Here is a 27,460-nt window from a genome sequence, read left to right as displayed (position 1 = left end):
GGGTGTCGGCCGGACAGATGAACAGTACCGTGTTGCTCCTCCTCACGAGAAACAGGCGCAGCAGCCGAGAGAAGCTCCTCCCCCCGGCAGCTGCTTCCTGTCTCGTGTGGGAAGTTAAAGGCAATGTTGCAAGTCGATCAAATAAGGCAAAAAACAAACATAAAACATGATTAAATAAAATTAAAAAACCATAAAATGTCAAACGCCCGCTGCTCTGCGTCATGTCTTACACCTCGGGGGGGCGGGCGGGGGGGATCGAGGTGTGATGAGGAGCGACCGGGAGTTCCAGCTGCAGAGGTGAAAGGTCAATGAGTTGAGGGGCAGGGGGGCGTGTCAGAGGGAACAGTGGGAGGAGTCATCATAGCACTGTGCTCTCAGACTCCTCCTCCGACTCGGCTCTGGCTTTGGTCAAACCGAGCAGCGCCACCGAGTTCCTGAAGGGGGCGATGTGGGGTAAGTCAAAGATACCGTCCAGCTCCATGTTGATGAAGGGGATGTCCAAGTTGCAGAGACAATCTGCAGAGCAGAGAACATAAGAAAATACTGTTAGTGTTGTGAATGAGGCCGGATCGTTCCAGATGTTCCACAGCTGTGTCACGGGATGAAGGGATCACATGAGCACGGCGAGGGAGGAGGGGAATAAATCAAATGCAAAAACAAAAGGATGCAGACGTGTCATTGTGAAACCTGCTGGACTCAGTCGTTACACCAGATGTTCAACCGGGATCGCTGTTGAGGTCTGACAGATGTTGGCTGACAACATCTGGTCATCGACAAAGTGTTGATGGAAACTTAAATGTTGTCAAATGTCTAAAATATCATTGTGCGCTGCTGTAGTATGATTTCTCTTAACCATTAAAAACCAGTCGCGGACTAAATGTATAAACGACAACATACTCTACAATTTACTCTAGTTATAAAGTAGGGCTGGGCAAGTTAACTCGTTTAAATCGAGTTAACTCAAGTGATGAGTTAACTCGATTAATTATTTTATCTCGCATTAACTCAGGTTTGATTATTTATTGTTTTATTGTGAAAGTCAGGCTTTTATTTTGTGAAAGTCTGTTGCTGACTGCTGCCGAACAGGAAAAAAGAAAATAATTGGCGGATAAACAATCGACTTAACTCATCACTTGAGTTAACTCGATTAAAACGAGTTAACTTGCCCAGCCCTATTATAAAGAGTTTGTGGAGATTGAGTCAATTCCTACAACTCCCACAATGCACCAGTGGCATCTCCAGTCCCTGCTCTCTTCTCTCAGACTGTTTCTCCTCAGTGAACAAAACTCTCTGTGTGAAATCAGTGCAGGAGAATCTTTAAGAAATAAAACTCTACACAGCTTCACCTTGATAAACTGCAAACATGAGGAGGGAAATAAAACATTTAATTAAAAAGATTTTATGTAATTTATATGAACTCGTGCATCACTGAGGTTCACACCTGATTCAGACAAACTCGTGACACTCGTGTAAAACACCTGGTGCAGCTCGGGTGAGAATGACGACAGAGTGCAACACGTGTGATGGACGACGTGCACAGGCAGGGGGCGCCGACTGAACAGCAGGGGGCGGTGAGGCACAACATTGTGCAGTGGAGTGGAGTGGGAGTGTGAGGGGGGGGGGGGGCGGACAGAGAAGCCATGCATCGCTCTCAGCCGCCATGCAACAGGAAGGGAAGCTGGTGATGAGCAGCTGCCACAGACGCAAGGCTGCGAACCAGGTGTTAGTCTGATCCCAGAGTCTGCGTCTACTGGCAGCTCCGCTCCACCGGGAGCCAAGGGTCTGGATCGCAGGGGGGGGGAGGGAGGTGAGGCTTTGACACGGGAGATTCCTGCTTACCCTAAAAGTTTCTCTCACACATAGAATCACACTGAACCTGTCGCCTCATACCGCTGCAGGTGAGACATGAGAGCAGTCGACAGGAAGGAAACAGGATTAGAACCCACATATCTGTTTCCCGGTGAGCGGACAAGCCAATACACAAAAAGAAATGTAAACTTCTGTGGTTAATAAGTGTTAAATCCATCATCTATTGACTGGTATCAGATGTGTTGTGAAAGCTGGTCAACAACTGTACGAGACAGATGTGTTACATGTGGAAATCACACATGAGCTGTGACCCGTTACCTGTGGACATGCTCTCCCCAGGAGACAAACCGTCCAGGAGACCCGGGGACGTGTCCAGAGGCTGCGGACTGGAGCCGGGGGTGGAGGGCGGCTGAGGAGGAGGCAGGCTGGGTCGCTGCCGCGGCGGCTTGGGCACCGACCGCGCCTTCGTCAGCGTCCCGGCCAGCGAGGGCGGAGAGGACAGGGACGGCGTGGAGGCCATCTGGCTCTGACCCGGGGAGCCGATGGTGGCGTATCCCTGGGGGTAGCTGAAGCCGTAAGGGGAGGGGGTGCTGGGAGGAGTGGGAGACAGGCTGACTGGGGACGGCTGACCCGTGGACTGGTCGGACATGGCTCCGGACTGGCAGTACGGGACCTTGGGCGGGATCGGGGCCAGTTTCTTTGCTGTGGAGACAAGACAAAGAAAACAGATAAGATACGATGTAGCTACAGTGATCATCTTATCTTTCTCCATCTTTTCTTATCTTAACTTTTTTTTGCTTTGAACCTGTTTATTTAACCTTTTGTGATCCTTCATGTGGATCTGGCAGCATTCGGCTCAGACCAAAACCGATGATGTGGCATTTTAAATTTTAAGGGATGTTCACTTAACAAGATGTGTGGGAAAAAGGCTCCGAGACGCCAGAACAGTCACACTCTTCTCACCTCTCCTCAGGGAGTGGGGGCTGTGCTCGGAGTGCTGCGACTGTCCACCAGGGGTCACTGTTCCCTGGAAGCCCTTCTGTCCGATCACTGGAGACAGCTCCTTGCTCTTCAGGGTGCTGAGGAGAGAGGAACCAAAACACACACGTACACAAATTACAGCTGCGTGCAACTCACTTCATCATTTATCAGTTTCCATGAATCTCCGAAGGCAGGAGGAGAGCAGCGGCGTCTCGATGACACAACGAGTCAGAGTGACCATCGGCAGCAGCGGCGTCTCGATGACACAACGAGTCAGAGTGACCATCGGCAGCAGCGGCGTCTCGATGACACAACGAGTGACCATCGGCAGCAGAAGCAGCTCAAACATCCCAAACAAACCCGGTGGCTTCATGGATTTTCCTTATTGCACAGAGCAGTGCAGCGTGAATGCCAATTGGAGGAGGGGCCTGAAGGTCACGACAGGACCAGTGCACACGGACTGACTGGCGGACGCCCCCCGCTGAATGACGCTGATTTGACGTCGGGGGGGGGTGTAGCCATGCAGATGATTTCACTCGAACAAACACTGATCTGTTGTTTCTGTTCCTCCTCCAGGTCTGCGCCTGCAGTCCACAGCTCAGGGTTCACTGGGCCCACGGGCATGACTCGTTAACGCCCACTGTTATAATGGGATTCACAGGAAAGCTTTGGATCTCCCTTGTTGCCTGGCAACCGGCCTCCTGAATATCCTGGCAACACTGGAAGTTATGGATTACATACATGCCTATTAAATTAAACATGGATCTGAGGTAATGGGATTCCTGAAGCGCGTTGACTTCCATGACTGAGGGATACACATCCGAGGGAATTAGAGAGAGAGAGAGAGAGAGAGAGAGAGGGAGAGAGAGAGAGAGAGAGAGAGAGAGAGAGAGAGAGAGTCGGGTTGTGGAAGCGTCTTAATCCCCCAACCCCCCATCCTCTTCTCCTCCTCCCTCCTCTCATCCCTCGCTCCTCTCCGGTGTCTTAACAGTGACCTCAGCAGGTTGGTATTTACCTCGTCGGCTTGGCTCCTCCCTCGCGGCCACAGGCACAGGCCGCCCATGGAGGGGGGGCGGGCAGGGGGGTGTTGGGGGGTTTGGGGGAGCCGGGGAACAGGTCGTGACGGGTGAGAACGAGGGGGGGTTTGATGTAGAGGGAGGAGCCATTCGTTTCGGAAAGGGACGCATGCTTGGGGGGGGGCAGGGAGGCGGGTTCGGGGTTGGAGTTGACATCAAGCTGCTGAGGGGAGGGGCAGAGAGAGTGGGGGGGTGGGGGTGGGCTGTAGCCGGAGCGGCGGGGGGGAGGGGACGGGCTGGGAGCGACCGGACGCACACCAGGAGGTGCTCGGGCGTAGAGAGGGTGGTGAGGGAGTGAGAAGGACGAGCAAGAGGAGGAGGAAGAGGAGGAGGAAGAGGGGTAAGGGGGAGGCGGCCTCTCCTCCTCGGGGGAGGGGTAGGCGTAACAGGACTCCGCCCAGTTGGAAGACGCATCATCCGAGCTGCAATGATAAAAATATGAAGGTTTCATGGGGAAGTGGGCGGAGTCTCCAGAGGATGAACCGCTGAGAGAGTGAACACGTGAGTCTGTGAGGAGAAGAGGGAGGTGCCAACGTGAGGAGGAGGTCAGGGGAGGTGCCATCGTGAGGAGGAGGTCAGGGGAGGTGCCATCGGGAAGGAGGAGGTGCAGGTTCCATCATGAGGTAGGAGGTCAGGGGAGGTGCAGGCTGGTTCCATCGTGAGGAGGAGGTCAGGGGAGGTGCAGGTTGGTTCCATCGTGAGGAGGAGGTCAGGGGAGGTGCAGGTTCCATCGTGAGGGAGGAGGTCAGGGGAGGTGCCATCGTGAGGAGGAGATCAGGGGAGGTGCCATCGTGAGGGAGGAGGTCAGAGGAGGTGCAGGTCGGTTCCATCGTGAGGAGGAGGTCAGGGGAGGTGCCATTGTGAGGGAGGAGGTCAGGGGAGGTGCAGGTCGGTTCCATCGTGAGGAGGAGGTCAGGGGAGGCGCCAACGTGAGGGAGGAGGTCAGGGGAGGTGCCAACGTGAGGGAGGAGGTCAGGGGAGGTGCCATCGTGAGGGAGGAGGTCAGGGGAGGTGCAGGTTCCATCGTGAGGAGGAGGTCAGGGGAGGTGCCAACGTGAGGGAGGAGGTCAGGGGAGGTGCCAACGTGAGGGAGGAGGTCAGGGGAGGTGCAGGTTCCATTGTGAGGAGGAGGTCAGGGGAGGTGCAGGTTCCATCATGAGGGAGGAGGTCAGGGGAGGTGCAGGTTCCATCGTGAGGGAGGAGGTCAGGGGAGGTGCCATCGTGAGGAGGAGGTCAGGGGAGGCGCCAACGTGAGGGAGGAGGTCAGGGGAGGTGCAGGTTCCTTCGTGAGGGAGGAGGTCAGGGGAGGTGCAGGTCCCATCGTGAGGGAGGAGGTCAGGGGAGTTGTTGTGTTGGGAGGGAGGAGGTCAGGGGAGGTGCAGGTTGGTTCCATCGTGAGGAGGAGGTCAGAGGAGGTGCAGGTTGGTTCCATCGTGAGGGAGGAGGTCAGGGGAGGTGCAGGTTCCATCGTGAGGGAGGAGGTCAGGGGAGGTGCCATCGTGAGGAGGAGGTCAGGGGAGGCGCCAACGTGAGGGAGGAGGTCAGGGGAGGTGCAGGTTCCTTCGTGAGGGAGGAGGTCAGGGGAGGTGCAGGTCCCATCGTGAGGGAGGAGGTCAGGGGAGTTGTTGTGTTGGGAGGGAGGAGGTCAGGGGAGGTGCAGGTTGGTTCCATCGTGAGGAGGTCAGAGGAGGTGCAGGTTGGTTCCATCGTGAGGAGGAGGTCAGGGGAGGTGCAGGTTGGTTCCATCGTGAGGAGGAGGTCAGGGGAGGTGCAGGTTGGTTCCATCGTGAGGAGGAGGTCACGGGAGGTGCAGGTGGGTTCCATCGTGAGGATGAGGTCAGGGGAGATGCAGGTTGGTTCCATCGTGAGGAGGTCAAGGGAGGTGCAGGTGGGTTCCATCGTGAGGGAGGAGGTCAGGGGAGGTTCCATCGTGAGGGAGGAGGTCAGGGGAGGTGCAGGTTGGTTCCATCGTGAGGAGGAGGTCAGGGGAGGTGCAGGTTGGTTCCATCGTGAGGAGGAGGTCAGGGGAGGTGCAGGTGGGTTCCATCGTGAGGAGGAGGTCAAGGGAGGTGCAGGTGGGTTCCATCGTGAGGAGGAGGTCAGGGGAGGTGTTGTGTTGGGAGGGAGGAGGTCAGGGGAGGTGCAGGTTCCATCGTGAGGGAGGAGGTCAGGGGAGGTGCAGTTGGGTTCCATCGTGAGGAGGAGGTCAGGGGAGGTGCAGGTGGGTTCCATCGTGAGGAGGAGGTCAAGGGAGGTGCAGGTGGGTTCCATCGTGAGGGAGGAGGTCAGGGGAGGTGCAGGTTGGTTCCATCGGGAGGAGGAGGTCAGGGGAGGTGCAGGTTGGTTCCATCGGGAGGAGGAGGTCAGGGGAGGTTCCATCGTGAGGGAGGAGGTCAGGGGAGGTTCCATCGTGAGGAGGAGGTCAGGGGAGGTGCAGGTTCCATCGTGAGGAGGAGGTCAGGGGAGGTACAGGTGGGTTCCATCGTGAGGAGGAGGTCAAGGGAGGTGCAGGTGGGTTCCATCGTGAGGAGGTCAGGGGAGGTGCAGGTGGGTTCCATCGTGAGGGAGGAGGTCAGGGGAGGTGCAGGTGGGTTCCATCGGGAGGGAGGAGGTCAGGGGAGGTGCAGGTTGGTTTCATCGTGAGGAGGAGGTCAGGGGAGGTGCAGGTCGGGAAGGAGGAAGAGGTCAGAGGAGGTGCAGGTTGGGAAGGAGGAGGAGGTCAGAGGAGGTGCAGGTTGGGAAGGAGGAGGTCAGGGGAGGGGCAGGTTCCATCGTGAGGAGGTCAGGAGAGGTGCAGGTTCAGGTCGGTTTCATCGTGAGGAGGAGGTCAGGGGAGGTGCAGGTCGGGAGGGAGGAGAGGAAACGTCTCCGGGTGAAACAGGAAACAGGAAACAGGAAGTCACCTGACCCAGCGGCTCTGGACTGTGAAGCTGCTCGTGAAACTCGGACTGAATGAGAATCTTCAGAAACAAAACACAGAGATGAAACATGCACATGCAGCGAGTTCTGCTGAACGAACTTCTTCTTCTTCTACGTTTCCTGAAGAGAAGTGAGATCCTGGGCGTCGCCACTCGGGCGCCAAACCAGCTCCGAGCGGCTCGCCACGTTCCAGGGGGAGGAGTCATCACAAGAGGAAACATCAGAAACTTAAAGAGATCACAGAGTTTGAAATGACATGCTTCATCCCAGGGGGGGTGGGGGGGGGGATGAGTGTTTCATGGAGGGGGGGGTGGGCAGCAACAGACAAGGTCATTCGCCGTTCTTGCAGCGCACGTGGCGAGGAGCGAGCAGCAGCGGGTGGGAGGCGTGTGAGAGAGACGGGGGGGGGGGTGAAACAGGAGGGACAACAGCCTTACCTGGCTCGGTCACTGCCAGTGGGAGGAGGGGTGGGGGAGGGGCAGACGCAGAGCTCCCCCCCGTGCTGCTCGGGGCTGGGCGCGTCAGTGGGCGGGTGGGGGGGGTGCACGCTGGGCGGCGTGGAGGCGCTGTGGCGAGCGGACGACGAGCCGCGGCGCGACACCCAGGTGGTGTCCATCACCCTGACGCCCATGCTGCAGGGGGACAGAGACGCAGAGGGGGGGGGGGGGCGTGAGGCTGAGTGGGTCGTGGGGGGGGGGGGGGGTCGGGGGGGTCAGGTGGGGGGGGTGTGTCAGGTATCCACACAGCTGAAAGAGGATCCGCCTCCCTGTCATCTACACCAGCGCTGACCCGGGATCAGCCTCGACCTCACTGGGATCCACCCATAGATATATATATAAAGACTAGATGTCTCGTTCGACGGAGCCGGACGTCCCCACATGGCGGCCATCTTGCTACAGGCAGCTCGCTCACCCATAACATTGTGTTGGTAGTGGTACATAACCATAACTTGCTTTTAAATGGTCTGGTTTGTTATAAACGTCAGAGATGTAGATATGACACTGCATACTTATGAATAATTATGTTATTTTCTAAAAAATTTAATAATTTATTCAGTGTCATAACTACATCTCTGACGTTTAAAACAAATCAGACCATTTAAAAATCGGTTGAAAATTTAGCAAGTTATGGTTATTTAAAAAGTACGTATCACTACAACACAAAGTTATGGGTGAGCGAGCTGCCTCTGGCAAGATGGCCGCCAGACATCTAGTCTTTATATATATCTATGGATCCACCTGCAGAGGCCTGATCTGCTCAGGAGCCTCAGCAGGAAACACTTCTGATCAACTTAACCACATGTGAGCAAGTAACACAACCTGACACATCACAACCTGACACATCACAACCTGGAGTAACTGTGAGATCAGTTCCACTCTGATGAGGCTACAACCAGCAGCTGGTTAGCTTAGCATTAGCTTAGCTTAGCTTAGCATGAGCACTAGTCCACAGAGGATTCAATCCACCAATCAGCATCTCTGAAAGTCACAAACTCACACATTTGGAAGATGTGTACAAAAGACAGTTTTGTTATGTGTTATTATAAACCATATTGATATTATATATCATTTTATACAATAATATTGTCTTTTGCACACCGTACATATTCTTACACTATATATTATATTATCTATTGTATAGTCAAATACTTATATTTATACCTCTATATAGCATATTATATCATACTCTCTGTATATTCTTTGTATATATAAGTCTATATACACATATTTATACATGTGTACATGTTATAATTATAATAATAATTATTATTATATTATTACTACTATTATTATTATATATACTGTTGCTGCCATTATTACTATATACTGCTATTATATTGGTATAATTACTATCATATATAAATATATATTATGTTATATTATATACTATATATACTGTACTATTTTTATATACTGTCTAACAATAACATTACCATCATATCATCAGTACTATTACCATCATCCACTGCACCTTATCTACCTATTTATCTTGTGTTTCTGTTTTTTATTCTTTCTACCTCAATATTTTTTATTTTATTCTGTTGTATTTTATTGTATTCAAATATACCGGCTGCTATGACAACATAATTTCCCTTCAGGGATGAATAAATTAATCTATCTATCTATCCATCCATCCATCCATCCATCCATCCATCCATCCATCCATCCATCCATCCATCCATCCATCCATCCATCCATCCATCCATCCATCCATCCATCCATCTATCTATCTATCCATCCATCCATCCATCCATCCATCCATCTATCCATCCATCCATCCATCTATCTATCTATCTATCTTTTGGTTTCATGGAGCCTCCCTTGCCCGATGTGACTTTGGTTCTGGAGCTGGAAGGTGAATTCTCCTTTGGACAGAGCTAGACTAACTGTTTCTCTACCTGTTTCCAGGCTTTTACATTGGAATCTAACTGTTCCTTTATTGTGACGGGACAAACAGGAAGTAGCTGAACTATGCAGTCGGCCAAGACGAAGCAACAAGATGCTTCTGTGTTCACCGGCTCAACGAGTCCGTCCGCCGCCAGAAACTGAGAAGATGCTTCTTATGTAAACACAGAAAGAAAGAGCTGCTTTGTTCATGTCGCCCAAGTGTCCGCTCCACTCTGTCACACACACACACACACACACACACACACACACACACACACACACACACACTGCTCCTGTCAACGTGCAGCGGAGACAGATGATGAAGTGACTGATGACGGAGGAAGAGGAACCACATACTGTACCTTTGTATCTTCCTAATGCTGCAGCGTTAGAACAGAGACAAGCACAGTGAGGTCAGAGGTCAGAGGTCATGGACGACTCAGGGTCAACAGCATCGTTATCAAAGCCGAGCAGCAACTTGGGTCGGATCGACTTCTGAGACAAGAGCATTAAGACCATTTAGTCTTAATTAGGTCAAACTCTCCCTCATGGATTCCAGAGAATGTCCCGAAGACACGGGACACTCGTGGGACGGACAGGGACATTTCATTTACATGTAAACTCCACAGATATGATTCACAGACATGAAGGAGTCTGATCTTCTGATGTTCCGTCTCTAAAATGACCCAAAGCCTCAAATCACCACTTATTTATTTCAGTTATGTTAGTTAAGTATAAGTTTATGGTTAAATTGTTGAATATCAAACCTCTAACACATTTCTTAGTCACGTCAAAGGTTTGATAACATCTCAGGAATTGTTGAGGATATATAGATATATAGATATGTACAGGTGCATCTCAATAAATTAGAATATCATGGAAAAGTTTGTTTATTTAGATAATTAAATTCAAAAAGTGAAACTCATATATTATATAGACTCATTACCCACCGAGTGAAATATTTCAAGCGTTTATTCATTTTAATGTTGATGATTATGGCTTACAGCTAATGAAAATCCAAAATTCAGTATCTCAGAAAATTAGAATATCGTAAAAAAGTTCAATATTGTAGACTCCCGATGTCCCACTCTAATCATCAAAATTAATAGAAATAAACACTTGAAATATTTCACTCTGTATGTAATCAATCTAAATAATATATGAGTTTCACTTTTTGAATTGAATTATCAAAATAAATGAACTTTTCCATGATATTCTAATATATTGAGATGCACCTGTAGATATGAAGATACGGTACAGTGGTTCCTGAGCTGCTGGAGGCTCAGGAACCACTCAGGGTCTCATGAGAGAAAAGGAGAAAGTGACTAATCCTCCTCCGCAGCTCTCACTCCGTCAGGTTCCTCACTTCCTCACAGACTAAACGTCATCTCTCTCTCTCTCTCTCTCTCTCTCTCTCGCTCCGTCTGACTCTCTCCTGACCTTGTTTCTCTCTGTTTCTCACTTCACACCCAGACGTCCGGGGGGGGGGGCATGAAGCCACCCGGGGGGGGGCAGGTGTCGCAGAGAGAGAGACGCCACATCCTGTTCTGCTGTGAAACTCATAGATATCATATATAAAGGCTAGATGTCTCGTCTGCGTTGCCGGCCAACAGAGACGAACGTCCGCACATGGCGGCCATCTTGCTACAGGCAGCCCGCTCACCCATAACATAGTGTTGGTAAATAACCATAACTTGCTCAATTTTCAACCGATTTTTAAACGGTTTGGTTTGTTATAAACATCAGAGATGTGGATATGACACTGCATACTTATGAATAATTATGTTATTTTCTAAAAAAAAAATGAATAATGTATGCAGTGTCATAACTGCATCTTTGACGTTTAAAACAAACCAGATCGTTAAAAAATCGGTTGAAAATTGAGTAAGTTCTGGTTATTTACCACTACCAACACAATGTTATGGGTGAGCGAGATGCCCCCTAGCAAGATGGCCGCCATGTGCGGACGTCCGGCTCCGTCGAACGAGACATCTAGTCTTTATATATAAATCTATGGTGAAACTGAGCTGCTCCTCCCTGAGGTCACTTCCTCTGCTGCACGTCCCTCACGTCCCAAACTAAAACATCTGCAGTCGCTGCTCCACAACTGTGACACCACTGGAAATTGGGGGTTAAGTATTTTTGAGAATAAATGTAAAAGCTAAATACCCAAGAGGAGAATCGTACCCATCTTTCTTATAGAATTCCAGCATCATGTTGTCGGTGGCGACGCTGAGCGGCCGCCGGCTCTGCTCGCTCTGTCTGCGTTCCATCTGGTCCAGGTCCGGAGACGGCATCAGGCTGTAGTTAGCGTTGTGGTTGGTGTGGACAGGACTCCCGTAGTTCCCTGTGACGTTGAACTCGATTTCTAAAGAAAGAGAAACAGCACAAGTCTTGGTTTAGTGTCTCAAATAGGTTTGCAAAGGGGCGGAAAGTTTCTGGTAAATTTCTGGAAACTTTCCACGGGAAGTTAAGCTAAAAAACTACACAAATTAAACGCTGAGCAATAAAAACACCATTCAAAACACTATTTTAAAGATGTATTGAACGTTGAGTTTCAACCCTCCACTGTGCATTCTTCCATCACATGCACAGATAACTCCCAGCATGCTTCACTCTACAGCAGGGCTATTGAGGCTGCTGTAGAGTGCAGGACTAGTCAGGTAAGTTTCCATGATATTACTGGGAAAATATATTAGCATGCTGATTGAGGATTGTTCATCTGTTCATCTAGCCTATTTCCATTCATTCATCCATCAATTGTAAAATATGAGTACAGACGATTCCAATTGTTTGGCTAACTATTTATATCTCTGGCATTGCATTAGTGTTTTTTTACAAACTTTTTTCTCATCTTATTCTACAGAACAATGCCACGTGCACTCTCTCATGTGTGGAGACATTTCACCCCATCCAATGTAGAAGGAAAGGCTGTGTACATTTGCAAATACTGTGCAAAGACCTATGTTAAGAATGACACAACGATGCAGAAGCATATAGTCAAGTGCCCAAAGTTTCCTCAGGGCTCAAATCAGCCTATGACACAACAAAATGTTTATATTTATGTCTGTATATGACAAGGTAAATACAGTTAGTATAAATTACCCGCAACATTTCCAGTTTATTCCCGTTAATTCCCGTATATTCTTGTTAATTCCCGTATATTCCCGTTAATTCCCGTTAATTCCCATGGAAAGTTTCCAATTTTGAACATTCCCGGAATTTTGCAACCCTAGTCTCAAATAAAACACCCAGTCTGCTTCCTCTGTGGATTCCTTCTCTCCTCACCTCCCGGGTAGAACCAGTCGGCGTGCTGGATGACCGGCTCGATGATGCCCACGATCTGCAGGGAGACGGTCGTCATCATCTCCGTGATGTTGCTGCAGCGGACGGAGGACAGAGGAGACACAGACGGAGGACAGAGGAGACACAGACGGAGGACAGAGGAGACACAGAGGGAGGACAGAGGAGACACAGACGGAGGACAGAGGAGACACAGACGGAGGACAGAGGAGACACAGAGGGAGGACAGAGGAGACACAGACAGAGGAAAGAGGAACCACAGACGGAGGAAAGAGGAGACACAGACGGAGGACAGAGGAGACATAGAGGGAGGACAGAGGAGACACAGACGGAGGACAGAGGAGACACAGAGGGAGGACAGAGGAGATACAGAGGGAGGACAGAGGAGACACAGACGGAGGACAGAGGAGACACAGAGGGAGGACAGAGGAGACACAGACGGAGGACAGAGGAGACACAGACGGAGGACAGAGGAGACACAGACGGAGGACAGAGGAGACACAGACGGAGGACAGAGGAGACACAGACGGAGGACAGAGGAGACACAGACGGAGGACAGAGGAGACACAGACGGAGGACAGAGGAGACACAGACGGAGGACAGAGGAGACACAGACGGAGGACAGAGGACACACAGACGGAGGACAGAGGAGACACAGACTTAATTTTTATGACTGAGAAAAGTCACCGTCTGGATCTGGAGGATTTATGCTCCGGCTGCAATTAAAACATTTTCACGATGCCGCTGACACGAGGAGATTAAAACCATTTCAGGAATGTGGTCTATTGAAAATACTAATTAAAAGTCAGAGAGGGATAAAGAGTCAGAGAGATTTACACAGAGACATAAAGCGAGCGTCCTTCACCCTCCTCAGAATGGAAATGTGTCGACAGCACTCGTGGAACTTTGAGATTCACAACAACCGGCAGCTCAGATTTTCTTTTTGAGATATCGTGATTAAAAGAAAGACGTTTGTGATGTTTGTGATGTTTGTGAAGATGTCGTCTGTCCTACCCGTCGTTGTGCGTCCAGAGCAGATTCGGTCCGAGGACGATCGCGATGTTTCCAGGTGTCATCTTGTTGTCGTCCTGGTACTCAGTCAGTTTGTAGAGAAATTTGATCAAATACCTGTAAAACAACATGAATTAAAAACTTATAACTTCAACTTCAAGCCGACGCTGATCTGTCCAAAGTGTCTGAGGATCAACGTGACCTTGACCTTTGACACATGAGACAGAATTGGATGGACGGACAAGAAGAATAAAAGCACTTGTTGATTCAGGTGAAGTTTCCTTCCTCAAGTATATTATATATATATATATATATATATATATATATATATATATATATATATAGATCTTCTCTCCTCTTCCTCACCGGGCCTCCCCTCGTTTCTTTCCTTTGGATCACGAGACGAGTTCCTCAGCAGATACCCACCCCCAGCACTGGTTCACATAGAGGTCGATGTGTTTTCATGGACGAGTCAACTGATGGAAGCTAAGACGGATTTATTCCGATTGGAGGAAGTAAACAGAGACTAAGAAGATTGGATGACTGAAGAGCCAAAGATTCTCTTTCCAGTGTTGGAATTTCAAACTTTTTAACTATAGTCTGTGTCTGACTGAACTATTAACAATAAAGATAGGACCAGTTTTAGCTAGATATTATGCTTTATACAAATGAATTTAATAACCGTTGCTGTTTAGTGCCAATAATGTATCTTTTACTTGTCCTCATAATTAACTTTTCTGATATTAAAGCGTAACTCCCTCAGATTAAACTCACACAGAGATCCAGGAACTGTCCCTTCTGAGGCAGTATAACATTGTTTGGGTTAAGTTGTTGCGAATGTTTACACAGTCAGGTTTGTTTTAATATAGCTGAAACATAATAATCTTTTCTCCAATTGTAAACACCTTTGCCCCACATTGCATCTGTGGTTCAAGGACTTTTATGAAGTAAACAGGTTGCCCTAGCAACTGGCAGAGTAGCATAGGAGCGCATGACGGAGAGCGGCTCCTTGTCACTTCCTGGATTCGGTGACAAGAGGCGTGAGACTGCGGCTGGACCAATAAGGGAGATCCAAAGTGATTTGCGGTGACACCCCACCAATATTTTATAACCAATCACATTAAATCTACTGTTATTATTATATCAGACCCTGCTGTTTGGGGCCATTTTCAACTTCCTACTGCTAACTTAATTAGCATAGGCTGTGATAATTGTCCATAGCTATGTTTGTTCAACTTTTCATTGTTTCTTAATAAACACTTTAATTAGACCAGACTCTTCTCATATATTAAGGATAAAAGAACACGCTTTCGACACCATCAAACAGATATTCACTAAGCAATGACTTCATGATATAATAAAAAGGTCATAAACTTATACATATGCCTTTGTGAGTTCTTACAATTTTTTTTAAGTTCATTAAACAAAATCAAATGCTTCAATCATTCTTAATGACTAGATTTGTATATTAATAACCAAAAACAGAGGTAAAGTAGTGTGAATGTGGATTTTTCATATTAAACACTACTCATAATAAATGATAATGTTTCTTCAAATCTTCTGGGTAAGTGGATAATCGACTGTTTGGTAAAAGCTTATTTTCCAAATGGACAAAAGAACCAAAACAGTTACTGCAGGTTTGCTGTCAAAGTATTTATATGAGTTAATATGAGTCTGTTATAGTTTCTACAATTCACTGACTGCAGCTGAAACAAAAAGACAAACAATTTGAGATGAGCTGGATTATTTGAGCTGCTTGACGACGTCAGGAGGGAAACATGGAGACAGTGACTCACTTAAAGTTGTTGTTGTTGGCGGGGGGGAGTTTCTCACAGGCGCTGAGAAGAGCCTGAAGCCTCTTGTCTGGATCTTGAATGCTGCAGAACGACAGAGAGAATAAATAAATAAAGCTGAAGAGAAAGTTGGAAATGTTTGAACGACAGCGTGAACCTGAGCGGATCCTCACTTTGAGGCCTGGATCCAGTCGTTGTAGAGTTCAAAGGTCATCAGAGGCTCAGGCAGCTCCCGCAGGTACGACTTCAGGGCGCCTGCAGAGATCAACAGGAAACCATGATAAACATGAATATATATATTTATAATATACATATATAATACAGATGTGTCAGCAGGAGCTCGAGGCGTCTATATGACGACCAGCAGGGAAATATCCATGTGCACGTGAGCAGGATGAAGATAAACCTGCTGTGATCTGATTGGCATATTAACGACTCAATACATGTGATGTACAGGGTTCACAGCGGGGGGGGGGGTTCTCCATCACTGTGAATATTCAGAATCTGTAGACGAGGGACACGACTCTGGTCAGCGTCCGTGTGGAGGAAGAGGAGGCAGAACATCTCTTCATCAAGCAGCACGAATATTCAGATTGTTGCTAAGAGCGATGAGCCAAAGTGTCGTCTGTGTTTCGTGTGACGACATCACGCTCAAAGAAACATTTAGCTCGTAATAACATTAATTAAAAAGCGTGTGGCGAATGGAGGAGGACGTTTGGGTCTGGATGTTCACCGTCTGATTTCCATACGCCCCAAAGTGTGACCAGACGATCGCAGACGGCTGCAACACAACGATTCTAGTGAAATCTGTCAGACTCATTAAAACCTCCTCAGGCTCATTTTCAGATTAACTTTAAAACCACACAACTTGGAGATGTAATATTTTTTGAGCCCATCAGGAGGAAAACAGTAAGTCCCATTAGTAAACCAGTCAGTCCTCAGTGTGAACTGGAGCATGTGCAGGAAGACAAATGAATCCCAGTCGTGGCCACATCCCTCCCCGGCCATCCCCTGTTCAACTGAGTTAGTTCCAACTGGAAATCTAATCTGTGACAGAGCTCCATTGGGGCGGGGGGGCGGCGGCGGCGGGGGGGAATTTGGCGTGCAGGCGTTCATCTTCCATTCAGACTCGGTTATAATCAGTTGGCTCTTCGCTGCAGACTCATCAAACCAGAGGAGCCGGCTGTGGTTTCAAGATAATTCTTGGTATCTAATGTGTTTAGCACCGATCGCACACACAACACGCCTGTAAAGACACACACACACACACACACACACACACACACACACACACACACACACACACACACACACACACACACAGAATGACAGCAGCTGTGTCCCAGTGAGGGAAACCCTGACTTGGTTTTGTTTGTCTTCCGTCCCACGAGTCTCTGATATTACAAGTTCTGCTCCAACCGTGGGGGGGGGGATCATTTCTCTATTTTGTTGTGATAGAGGTGGTGGGTCTCACACTGAGCAGTTTATTAGGAACACCCACACACCTGTTTCTTCATCGAATCTGCCCATAAGGAAGCAGCAGTGCAAAAACAGTTGCTTTGAAGCCTCAGTGACCTTGACCTTTGACCTTTGGCAAACAAAGTACTACAACTTCATCCTCAGGTCAAATTCATCCATCGTACCACATTTGAAGAAATTGCCTGGTTTTAGTTTGGTTTTAAACTCATTTATAAATTTCAAGCACATATTCTGAAGCTACAAATATGAAAAGATGTTATATCGGAGAAATCAGGTTTTCCTCTGACAGACACTTTATTCAGCAGCGAGCAAAAAATCAATAACAGCTTCATCAGAGATCAAAAGCTTCTCTTTCTTTCTCTGCTGCTCCATCACGGGTTCGATTTAAAAACCGATCAGTGACGGCAACAGAAAGAATCCAAGAAAACTGATTTCTGCTTTTTGCTGCACAAGACGGAGAATGTGTCTGATCCCAGTTCAGATCTATTGAATATAAATCAGAGCCAGGTGTGAAACCATCCTCTCATGTGGCTCCTACACGTTCAGATGGAGAATTACAAATACGTGCAGGAGGAATAAATACAAACAGCGACAGGGATTCAAATATATTCGGGATTTACTCTCGTGGATTCTGTTTATTCCCCAAAACTGAAGGAACTGTCTCAGCAGCAGCACAGGCTCATATTCCCACTCAGGAGCTCGGGTGTGTGTTGTGTTGCTGGGCGCTCACCTGCGATGGCGTGCGGGTCGGCGGAGTACTCCTGCACGTCCAACACGCCGCAGTCCAGAGACGCCTTCAGCTTCTTCAGTTTGGAGGCGGAGGGAGCGATTCGGAACAAACCCTGCGACACAACGTGCGGACGAGTCAGACGAAGTAAAACCACCACGAAGAAATACCACATTCAAATACTACTGAAGTAAAAATACTCTCAAGGGGAAGAAAGCTCAAATGCTTTCTCTTGTTTTTTGGTCAAGATGCACAAACAACTTTTATTAAGTGTGTTTCCTTAAACTTCGGGAATCATTACTCTCTCAACGTCCAAATTCAACTAGATTAACTGGATTGAATTTACTTTACTTTACGTGCGATTTTAAAAAAAGGTCTTTCTCTGTGGATATTGTAAAACATCACATTAGAAATAACTAGTAATAATTAGGAAATAACCTCTTTCATAAGCGGAGTTTTGATTTGTTAATGGTAATCACTTTGGACTGGATCCAGAGAAGCTCCCGGGACATCAGAGCATTTCTCACCATCACACACTAATTAAAGAGTCAAAGTCAAAGTGCTTTGTAGAAATGTAACTGTAGCATTGACCTCATTAGATACAGTTTGCCCTTTAGTTATTAGTGTGTGTGTGTGTGTGTGTGTGTGTGTGTGTGTGTGTGTGTGTGTGTGTGTGTGTGTGTGTGTGTGTGTGTGTGTGTGTGTGTGTGTGTGTGTGTGTGTGTGTGTGTGTGTGTGTGTGTGTGTGTGTGTGTGTGTGTGTGAGTCTGACCTCCTCCTGCATGCCACACTCCAGCAGCATAGTGACACAGGCCTCGATGGGGAAGGCAATATCTCTCCCGCTGAGCGCTAAGTGCTGCTCTAATGGTTTCCCAAAGCACGGCTTCTCCACCCAGGTCTCTGTCAAACACACACACACACACACACACACACACACACACACAGAGAGTTACACTCATAAACATGCACAGCGGCACGACGCACATTAGCAGCTCTAGCAGAGAGTCTAGTTCCTGGGTGACAGATATTCATCATGTGTGATGTGGACGCACAGAACATGAACTCAGCGTCTTCTGGCTCCGTTGAAAAGAAACTGGTTGTTTGAAATGTGTCGTTCATGCAGATTTAAAGGAAGCAGGACGACACTTCTACAGGTTTAATACAAACATGAACACTGGGTTCTGCAGCTTGTCATTAAACACATTTCAGTGATCAGACGACTGAATGAATTTTCCATTTTAACGTGAAATTAAACACCATCTGCTCCGGCTCCGTGTGTTGGATAGTCAGTGTTGTATTTGAGTTTCTGTGGTTTCTGCTCAAATTCTTTTTTAGTGCTGCATTTATATTTTGCTCAGTAAATGTCATTAATCCTGCACTTAACCAAATGACTTCCTCATAAACACATCTGTTAATTAGCTGCGGTTCTCACACACCAAACACTTTCTGGAACTTTTCCTGCAGCCGCCTGGTAAAATATCTATTATAAAATATATAAGTGACAAGGGGGAGTGTTGATGACGTTTCTAACCCGTCACGGACATGAAACAAATATCTCAGGATGAAGAAGAGGAGCCAAACACGTAGAAGATGAAGTACGCAGCGAGAGATTATCCGTTAAATTATTAAATTAATTATTATTAAATTATTTCGGGTGGGAAGAACTCTGGAAATTGTTCTGAAGAAACGTTCAGCTCCATGTGGAGAATGTGAGGAGAAAGTTTGGGTTTCAGTTCAGGTCTGAGAGCAGCTATGGATATAATCCTGCTGTGATAAGTGCAGCACATTGAAGAGTCACAAACAAGACTCCTGTGTGTGTGTGTGTGTGTGTGTGTGTGTGTGTGTGTGTCTCCGACTCACCCTGATGAGCTTTGATCTGCGGCAGAACACTCTGAAGCAGCTCTAATGACTTCCTGTGGTACTCGGCCTGGACTTCTATCAGCTACAGAGACGGGAAGAGAGAGAGAGAGAGAGACGTGACGAAGAGGAAGAGGAAGAGGAATTGGAGTATTTCTTTGCTTCCCTCATGTCGCAGGCTGCACCGACACTGCACTCACCGTCTGGAAGTAGCTTGCATAGTCAATTTCTTTGGCCACAAAACTGTACATGTCTGCCGATAACTGATCCTGGAGAGAGAAGAGTATAAACCCATGAGACAGACACAGGACTCGTATATGAAACATTAAAAATCCTTAATGAGTTTAATGACGAGCTCCGGGGAGCTGTGCTGTTCACACTGTTCATCCTCTCAGTTCCACCTGTGAGCTCCTCTCTGCTGCGACCACTGAACACCTGAGGATCGCTCTCGTAAGAAGTCAGAAACATAACATAAACTCCTTCAGCAGCAGACTGTTACACCCACGGTGTAAGAAGGAGAGGTTCCGCAGGTCCTTCATCCCGGCTGCAGTCAGGCTCTACAACACCAGCACCACCTGATAATGTTGTAGTCCCTGTCTATTATCTCTATCTCCACTCAACCTCTCACCATAGCTGTATTTGTATTTTTATTTTTCTTATTTATTTTTTATTTTTTTACTCAGATCACTACTATGCACAATAATATTCAACACTTTACATCTATATTTATATCATGGTCACTTATATTGGTTACATTGCAATATTTATATTTTCCATTATGCTATCTTGTAGTATTATTTATATTAGGGTCACTTACTTTTTAATTATTTTTCTGTATCATGGTCACTACTGTTGCAATATAACTTATAATATTTTTGTTTTTCATTACAATAACACTTGCATCATTCCACTTTCTCCCAAGTACCTGCTTTTACACAGTGTCTGTTTTGCAGGTTGTTTTTGTTTCTGTACTCTCATTATGTGTAGTTTAGTAGTGTATATATTTTGATCTTTTTTATTGTGCTTCGGCACTGTTATTTAAATTCTGTTTTTCTCTTATTTTGCTGTAACAAGTGAATTTCCCCGTTGTGTGGATAAATAAAGAAATCTAATCTAATTAAATCTAATTTAAAGTTTATAAAACCTGTTTAGTCCAAAGTCTTTCCCTGACTCTGATCTGACCCTATATTTCATCTTTTGATTCGATTTGATTGGAGGTAACAGTGAAGACTGACTCGACAGATCTCCATGCGGTTGGCGGCCTCCTCCATCTCCTCCCGGTGGTGGTCGGCCTTGGCTCCTGTCGGCTGCAGGTTGCTGGACAGTCCCGACGACTTGGTGGACTGGTAATACCTGGAAACAATAAATCACAATAAATCGAGCTGAAATCAAACGCAACAATCCATTGTCTCTCGCTGTAAAGGTCGGGCGAGAGGCGGGAACAACCTGGACACAAAGTTTTTTGATTCAGTCAAGTCGTCCGGTGTCAGAAGGGACGACCTCTCTGTCCTCCATCGTTCACCCGGGGCAGCTCTCTCCTCTGAATCCCCCCCCCCCTCTATGTGCCAGACTTCCTGTCTGAGTCGAGTGTCTGAACAGTCTGAGTGGAGATAATACGCGGCGCTGCCAGAGGAGCTCAGCACACAGCGGGACGACGGCAGAAACTCTCAGATTTGGGTCACTAAAATAAATAAATAAATGGAAGTCCCAGCCTGGATCCGCAGCGAGTGAAATCACATTCCTCCGAGTCGCTGCTCCACAGAGAGACGAGGACTTATCTGTGCAACTTATTCCACCTTAAAGCGATGATCACAATGTGGTTCAAGGGGAAATCCACAAACTTTATGCATCGAGATCAATTAACTTATTATAAACATCTGCAACCGGCTGTCGAAAAAGAATTAAACAAGCTGAATGTGTCTCTGAGGTTTTCACACAGGAAACAATCTTCAGTGGGAACAATCCGATCCCAGTGAGAGTCAGTGGGAAGCAGCAGGACCCGTCTATTCCCAGGGGATGAAGTTTCTCTGATCACACACACAGACACACACAGACACACACAGACACACACAGACACACACAGACTCACCGTGTGCGTGCAGAGTCCATGTCCAGGACCAGCTTTGCTAAATGTTTCCTTTGTTTCTGGATGTTTGGGATTTCCACCTGCGGACGGAGCCGTGAAACAAGACAGAAGATCAGCCACAGATCAGATCACATGTTCATTCACAGACAAATCCAAAGTGACTGGTAGTTAGGAGATGATGTATTTTGGGTCCAATTTAAAATGTTTTATATCTTTACTGTACTCGTTATGTGTGTTGAGGTCATTTCTTAGAGTTTACTCGACTGGAAATGTTCGTTAAAAAACACTATAGATTTTTAAATTTGCCAAATCCAATGTGTCAGATCAGAGGAAGCAGGATGTGCCGCCTCTTCCTGGTCCCGTGGTTACCTCGGCGAGGTCGTACAGTGGCTCGACCACGTCCCTCTCGATGGTGAGCTCGAACATGATGAGCTCCTGGGCCAGGCTGTCCTGCGTCTCGCCGCAGAGCTTCAGCATCTTCCTGCAACGGACCAGAACACCCGGGAGACATCAGCAAAGATTCACGGGATGGACACGGCATCAGGGACAAATAAAAACATCCACAATACGCATCAACATTCATCACACACGTTCAACCAGGCTAAATATGAGTTAATTAATATTCTACTGTAGTTAATGAGGTTGATTCTCATCTGACTTTGTTTCTGGACGTGAAGAGAAAAATCACTTCTGGGTCAGAGGGGGATAAAAACATTCCTTTCCATGTCAGCGCTTTTTAACACAAAATGCTCCCAGTGCTACAGACAATCAATGATCAATTAAATTAGAGAGTGTGTGTGTGTGTGTGTCTGTGTGTGTGTGTGTGTGTGTGTGTGTGTGTCCTCACCCCAGTAGGGTCTCGTCTCCCAGCACCGCCGCCCCCTCCACCAAACATTGTGCGAGTGTTGTGAGAGGAAGCTTTTTCTGCACAAAGAGAAAAAACAATCCAACAAATGAATCAGTCACAGATCAACGTGGCTCAATACTGGAAAACAATCAAATCAAATCTGTAGATAAATTAATTAAATAAATCACAGAAGGACCTGAAGTAAAAATCCATCCTTGTCTTTTTATAAATCGTTTACATCTCATCAGTTTGTTTAACGTTTCAAGGAGACACTTTATAATCAAGCTTTGAATCCCTCCATGTCTGTGTGAGTTGATCCTGTCGTGGCTTCGCGTCCTGTGTCCTTTTCCCGTCTGTCTCATTTCTGTGTTTTATGTGTATAACAGACTTTGGCTTTGTATCTTTGTATCTTTGTGTCTTTGTGTCTTTGCTTCTCACCGAGGGCGACCTGACGGACTTCTTCTCCAGGTCCACGCCCTGCTGGCCCTGCAGACAGGCAGTCAGCTTCTTGTGGGTGCTGTGGGAGACCTGCTTGACCAGCTCCAGACGTTTCTCCACCTAAAACAAACACACACACACACAGATATATATTACAACTAGAGCTGTCAAACGATTAAAATATTTAATTGCAATTAATTGCATTTATGTCATAGTTAACTCCCAAGTAATCGCAAATTTTTATCTATTCTAAATGTCCCTTCATTTATTTTTTTTCCATAATTTTACTCTCGTTTTAATGCTCTTATCAACATGGAAAAGTGGATTGGCTTGCTTTATGCAAATGTTTTATTTTATTGAAAAACAACATTGCCAAACAGGGCGGTACAAAATAAAATTATGAAGTGCACATTTCAGGTAAACAATGGTGTTGACGTATGTTCAGTAAAACACTGTGTTGAAGGAGCGTTCTGAAGTCTGAGGGTCAGTGAAGGGGTCTGGGTGGAACATGTGACTGTTTGGACCAATAGGATGGGGTTGTTCGGGGATCGGGGCTCAATGAGGAAGTGAAGTGTTTATATGTGCACATGTCCGTGTAGAGGATAATAAAAGCTACTAAACCACGAAGAAGTTCCGTGTCCTGTGAAGCGGGGACGCTACAATAGCTTCAAAATACATATTTTAGTTGGCGAAATATTAAAACAAAAAGCGAGAGCAGGTCAGACTGGAGGTGAACACAGATACTGAAGCTGCAGCTGCAGCTCTGCTTTAACTCGCGTTAAAAAAATTGACGGCGTTAAAATGGGTTTGCGTTAACGCCGTTAATAACGCGTTAAACTGACAGCACTAATTACAACAAATGCACAGTTGGAGGAAACATCCCTGTCGGCCTTTAGACCTCGTGGAGAACAGAGCCGTTTGTGAAACTCATCTGGAACCAGGTGGTGCTCAGCGGGTGAAGCTGATACGAGCCCATCACCTCTTAGTTAAACGTCTCTCATCTCATTATGAAACCAGCTGAGTTGAGCTGGTGCCGCTGAGGCGTCGTTAATCAGAACAATTACAGCGCCGCGGCCGAGTCAGTCAACGGGGACGCTCACGCTTCGGTCCCACAAAGAGATTCAATTTCAGAGCTCATTACCGTTGCCTGAAGTCCTTTATTCACACGGAATACTTTGTAGAAATGATGACTCTCTTTCCGGTGAGAGGCACAAAACATAATCAGAAGGAAACACACACGTCGGATGAAGATTCATTCGTACCTGCAGCAGGTCGTCACTTAATACTTCGGTCTTCTCCGCCCTGGAAGAGAAGAGGAGAGAGAAACCACAGAACTGGTTATTGTGGGAACTTGGCACCGTTCACACTGTGGGATTACGTCATCCTGTGGATTTCTGTGCACGGAATAAATAAGACACAGTTGACTGGAGTCGATCATGTAAGAAGAATGTTTATCTTTCCACTGGAAAAGAAGAGGAAAAGAATAAATACACATTGTCAAGCAGGAAATGACATTTGAGAAACTAATGTTCAGCGTTCTTTCTCTTGAAAATGAACTAAAACTATGAACTGATCTCAGGAGCTGCAGATGAATTTGCTGATGATCGATTGATGATTAATCCGCAAAAAATACTGAAGCTCAAATCCACGTTTCCTCAAAACCAACTCGTCTGAAGAATCATCTGTTGCACAAAGCAGAGCCGTGAAGCTGGAGGTCTGTCGCCGAACGACTCGCTGCTCCAGCTCCTCTCACATCCATGAAACATCACGCTGCAATCTGCCTCCACTTTAGCATCTTAGCATTAAGATTCTCTATTATTGCAGTTTTATCTCTGCGGTTGAAATATGGACGTGAGCGTTCACACGAGCCCGAGCAGCCGAAGACAAATAAATCAACCTGAGCTGAACGATGGAAACCTGAGAGGTGTCAAACGAGCGGAGGGTTTATTTGTCACCTGTGTGGAAGAAAGGAAAATCTTCTAAATGCAGCGATGCAAAACAAAGACAGATATAAAGTCTGCAAAAAAAAAGCAAGAAGCACAATCGTCTGTGTATAAAAGGAAGAGGGACATCTGTCACCAGAGCATGTAGGCAGAAGGATTCATTTTCATTTCCAATTAATTTCAGAGACAAACATCGTGGAAACAAAACGAGCTCCGTGTTCAGCGACTTGTGATTCAGACTCGGACGATAACGAGCCGAGCACAGAGCCTCCTTCATTCCTTTCCACCATTCCTTTCCTTCTTATCGTCGGGGGAAACTCGCTTCTGTCAACAGCCATAAAAATAGAGGAATTGCAAAAATGAGATAACATCCTTTCTCCCGTGCAGGTGGAGAACCTCGGGTTTCACAGGTAGAAGAGGGACGTTGTAAAAATAATACCTATTTCAGATCAGAGCTATAAGAAATCAAATTAAAACAAATTAAAAAGGTAACACTTTCTAATGAGGAACGCTTTATATCAGATCAGCTGCAGAGCATCACACGGCCAAAATACTTTTATTAAAAAATGCAACGCTGTTTTCTCTCAGCACCAAACAGTGATTCCCGGGGGAAATCACTGACATTGACTAATTTATTCCAATTAATTAATTTCCACAGCAATTTACAGACCACGCCTGAAACTTAGGGATTATTTTCATTATGGATGAATGTGAGGATTGTTTCTATAGCGAGAAATAAAGTGAGTAATGTGTGTTTATGTATATTTAATATTGTCTTGATGTCTGTGTGATGAACGATGCCGTGACAGCTTCAGCACCAAGTGAAGATATAAAAAGAAACTGCAATAAATCAAATTATCATCAGCCCGATATGATCCAGACACACAAGCAGGTTTTCAAAAAAAATCAAAGAAGCTGGTCTCTGTGATTTCTGACAGAGAACAAACAGCGACCCCCCCCCTGCACGGACAACACCGCCCCCCCCCACATGCAGCCTCACTCTCTCCTGCATTCTAATCCCAAAAATCAAAGAGCGCCGGCGACGTCCTGCACTTACGGCGCCGAGCGGCTCCGGCGTGCGGCCCGACGAGTCCCGCTGATCCGCAGCTTCCTCCTCCACATCCCCCCCGCCGACAGGAGGGAAGCCACCTGTTCTCCGGCCGCGGCGGAGCCACAGTAATGAGGCAGAGAAAAGGGGGGAGGTGGAGTGAGAGGAGGAGGAGAACGAGGGAGGGAGGGAGGGAGGGAGGGAGGGAGGGAGGGAGGGAGGGAGGGAGGGAGGGAGGGAGGGAGGGAGGGAGGGAGGGAGGAGAGCCTGAAGAATGAGACCTGACGATCTGGTTCTTTAGTCTCATCTCCCACTGAGACTCCTTCTCTACAGGTCGCACTGCAGAACACACACACACCCACACACACCCACAGACTCACACCCTCTTCTCTTTCTGTCTTCCATCTTTTCTTCCATTCTTCCTCTGAGTGACAGGTTCCTGTTTAAAGATTCTCCTGCGTTCACCTTTAAAGACGATGACACAAAACATCCTCGACTAGAGTTACCTTCCACCAAGCAGAGCAGGTTCAGCCTCCACACATTCATCTCAACGCTCATATAACTGTGACCTTTGACCTCTGAAAACAATAAACTCTGAGTCCAGGTGACAAATGGTCAAAATGTGAAGAAATTCCCTGAAGGCAGAATTGAGAAACTTTAAGTTATGACTAGGGACGGGAATCTGCAGGGACCTCCCGATACGATACTATCACGATACTTAGGTGGCGATACGATATGTATTGCGATTCTGTAAGTATTGCGATTCGATATTAGGATTTCCTGGGATTTCTTTTGGTTATTTTTTTTTTTTAAATACTGGACCATGGAAAAATGTTGAATCATTCCTTCAAATACAACACAGTCAAATTCACTTAGAGCTTTACAAGTTTTATTTCAAATATTAACATTAACTTAATGACTGCCGGGCAGCCAATAGAGAAAATAAATAAAAATGTTCCCTATTATTGTACAGCCCCTGTCAACTGCACACACACTGACAGATTAAGAAATGTATGCCACTTAGGCTTCTTTTAAACAATAAATAAAAGATAAATTAAATAGAATGAATAAAAGTTTACTTAAAATATAAACTTTGAAATAAACAAAAAGTAGGCTATTGTTGTTTGCATGTAGGCGATACAAAGCTAGTGCTTGGGTGTGTTTAGATTCTTGTGCAAAAACAAGAGCTGGTCAACATGCTCTGGGCTGATGTTGCTCCCCCAATATATCCCCCCCCGGTATAAACCAATAAATATGTTTTAAAAAAAAAAAAATCGATTTTGGAGGCAGCATATCGATTTAAAATCGTCATTCACAAGAATCGCGATTTGTAACTGATTCGATTTTTTCCCCCCATCCCTAGTTATGACCCGTTAGGATGTTTCCACATGGGACGTTGGGTTAACTCTCTTTTGAGTGGACGACTCGAACACACCTGAGCTGTCTTCACTTCACCAGGTCACACAAACTGGGACTGGAACCATTGGACAGAGTCAGATCCGTCCATAACCTCCCAAGTCCCAGAATCTGCCTGCACATGGAGGAAAGTGAGGCAAACGATTCAAGTCACCTGCAACTGAAATAAGATGTTCCCATGTGACCGTGGAAGAGATGGCGATGAGAAGAGTTCTGGCGTTTAAACACTTCAGTTCATCTCATCTCATGTTGCTTTTCCTCCCATCATGTGAAACAACCTGCAGGAGATTTAATCATCTGTGTGATTCAGTGATTCAGCAGAACGTCTCTGTGGCTACAG

At 46.7% G+C, this 27,460-nt stretch overlaps 1 protein-coding gene across 1 annotated transcript; it reads right to left on the bottom strand.

Annotated features, from left to right (window-relative positions):
• Nucleotides 1-358: 358 nt before the first annotated feature.
• Nucleotides 359-25,778, bottom strand: LOC133027978 (rho GTPase-activating protein 44-like). Its single transcript, XM_061095165.1, has 22 exons — nucleotides 25,717-25,778; nucleotides 23,976-24,015; nucleotides 22,714-22,833; nucleotides 22,276-22,352; nucleotides 21,798-21,909; nucleotides 21,432-21,508; nucleotides 20,578-20,695; nucleotides 19,543-19,611; nucleotides 19,346-19,427; nucleotides 18,258-18,385; nucleotides 17,489-17,600; nucleotides 15,453-15,534; nucleotides 15,283-15,363; nucleotides 13,490-13,603; nucleotides 12,461-12,552; nucleotides 11,360-11,540; nucleotides 9,535-9,552; nucleotides 7,223-7,417; nucleotides 3,806-4,288; nucleotides 2,773-2,888; nucleotides 2,128-2,511; nucleotides 359-516 (listed from the first exon to the last, which is right to left on the bottom strand). Exons 1-22 carry the CDS (start codon nucleotides 25,776-25,778, stop codon nucleotides 359-361), a joined length of 2,901 nt encoding a protein of 966 aa, XP_060951148.1.
• Nucleotides 25,779-27,460: the final 1,682 nt, after the last annotated feature.

This window comes from Limanda limanda, chromosome 21 (assembly GCF_963576545.1).
Source record: "Limanda limanda chromosome 21, fLimLim1.1, whole genome shotgun sequence".
In the NCBI taxonomy this organism is placed as follows: Eukaryota; Metazoa; Chordata; class Actinopteri; order Pleuronectiformes; family Pleuronectidae; genus Limanda; species Limanda limanda.
Note: the sequence above shows the minus strand (reverse complement) of the source record. Positions and strands in the feature narration are given on the sequence as shown.

Bases quoted from the DNA above. Each gene is read 5' to 3' on its own strand.
- LOC133027978 (XM_061095165.1), bottom strand. From the start codon at position 25,778: ATGTGGAGGAGGAAGCTGCGGATCAGCGGGACTCGTCGGGCCGCACGC. The intron at 21,910-22,275 runs GTGAGGACACAC...GGTCCGTTGCAG, and splicing joins GGAGACGAGACCCTACTGGG to GAAGATGCTGAAGCTCTGCG. The intron at 21,509-21,797 runs GTAACCACGGGA...CTCCGTCCGCAG, and splicing joins CACTGTACGACCTCGCCGAG to GTGGAAATCCCAAACATCCA.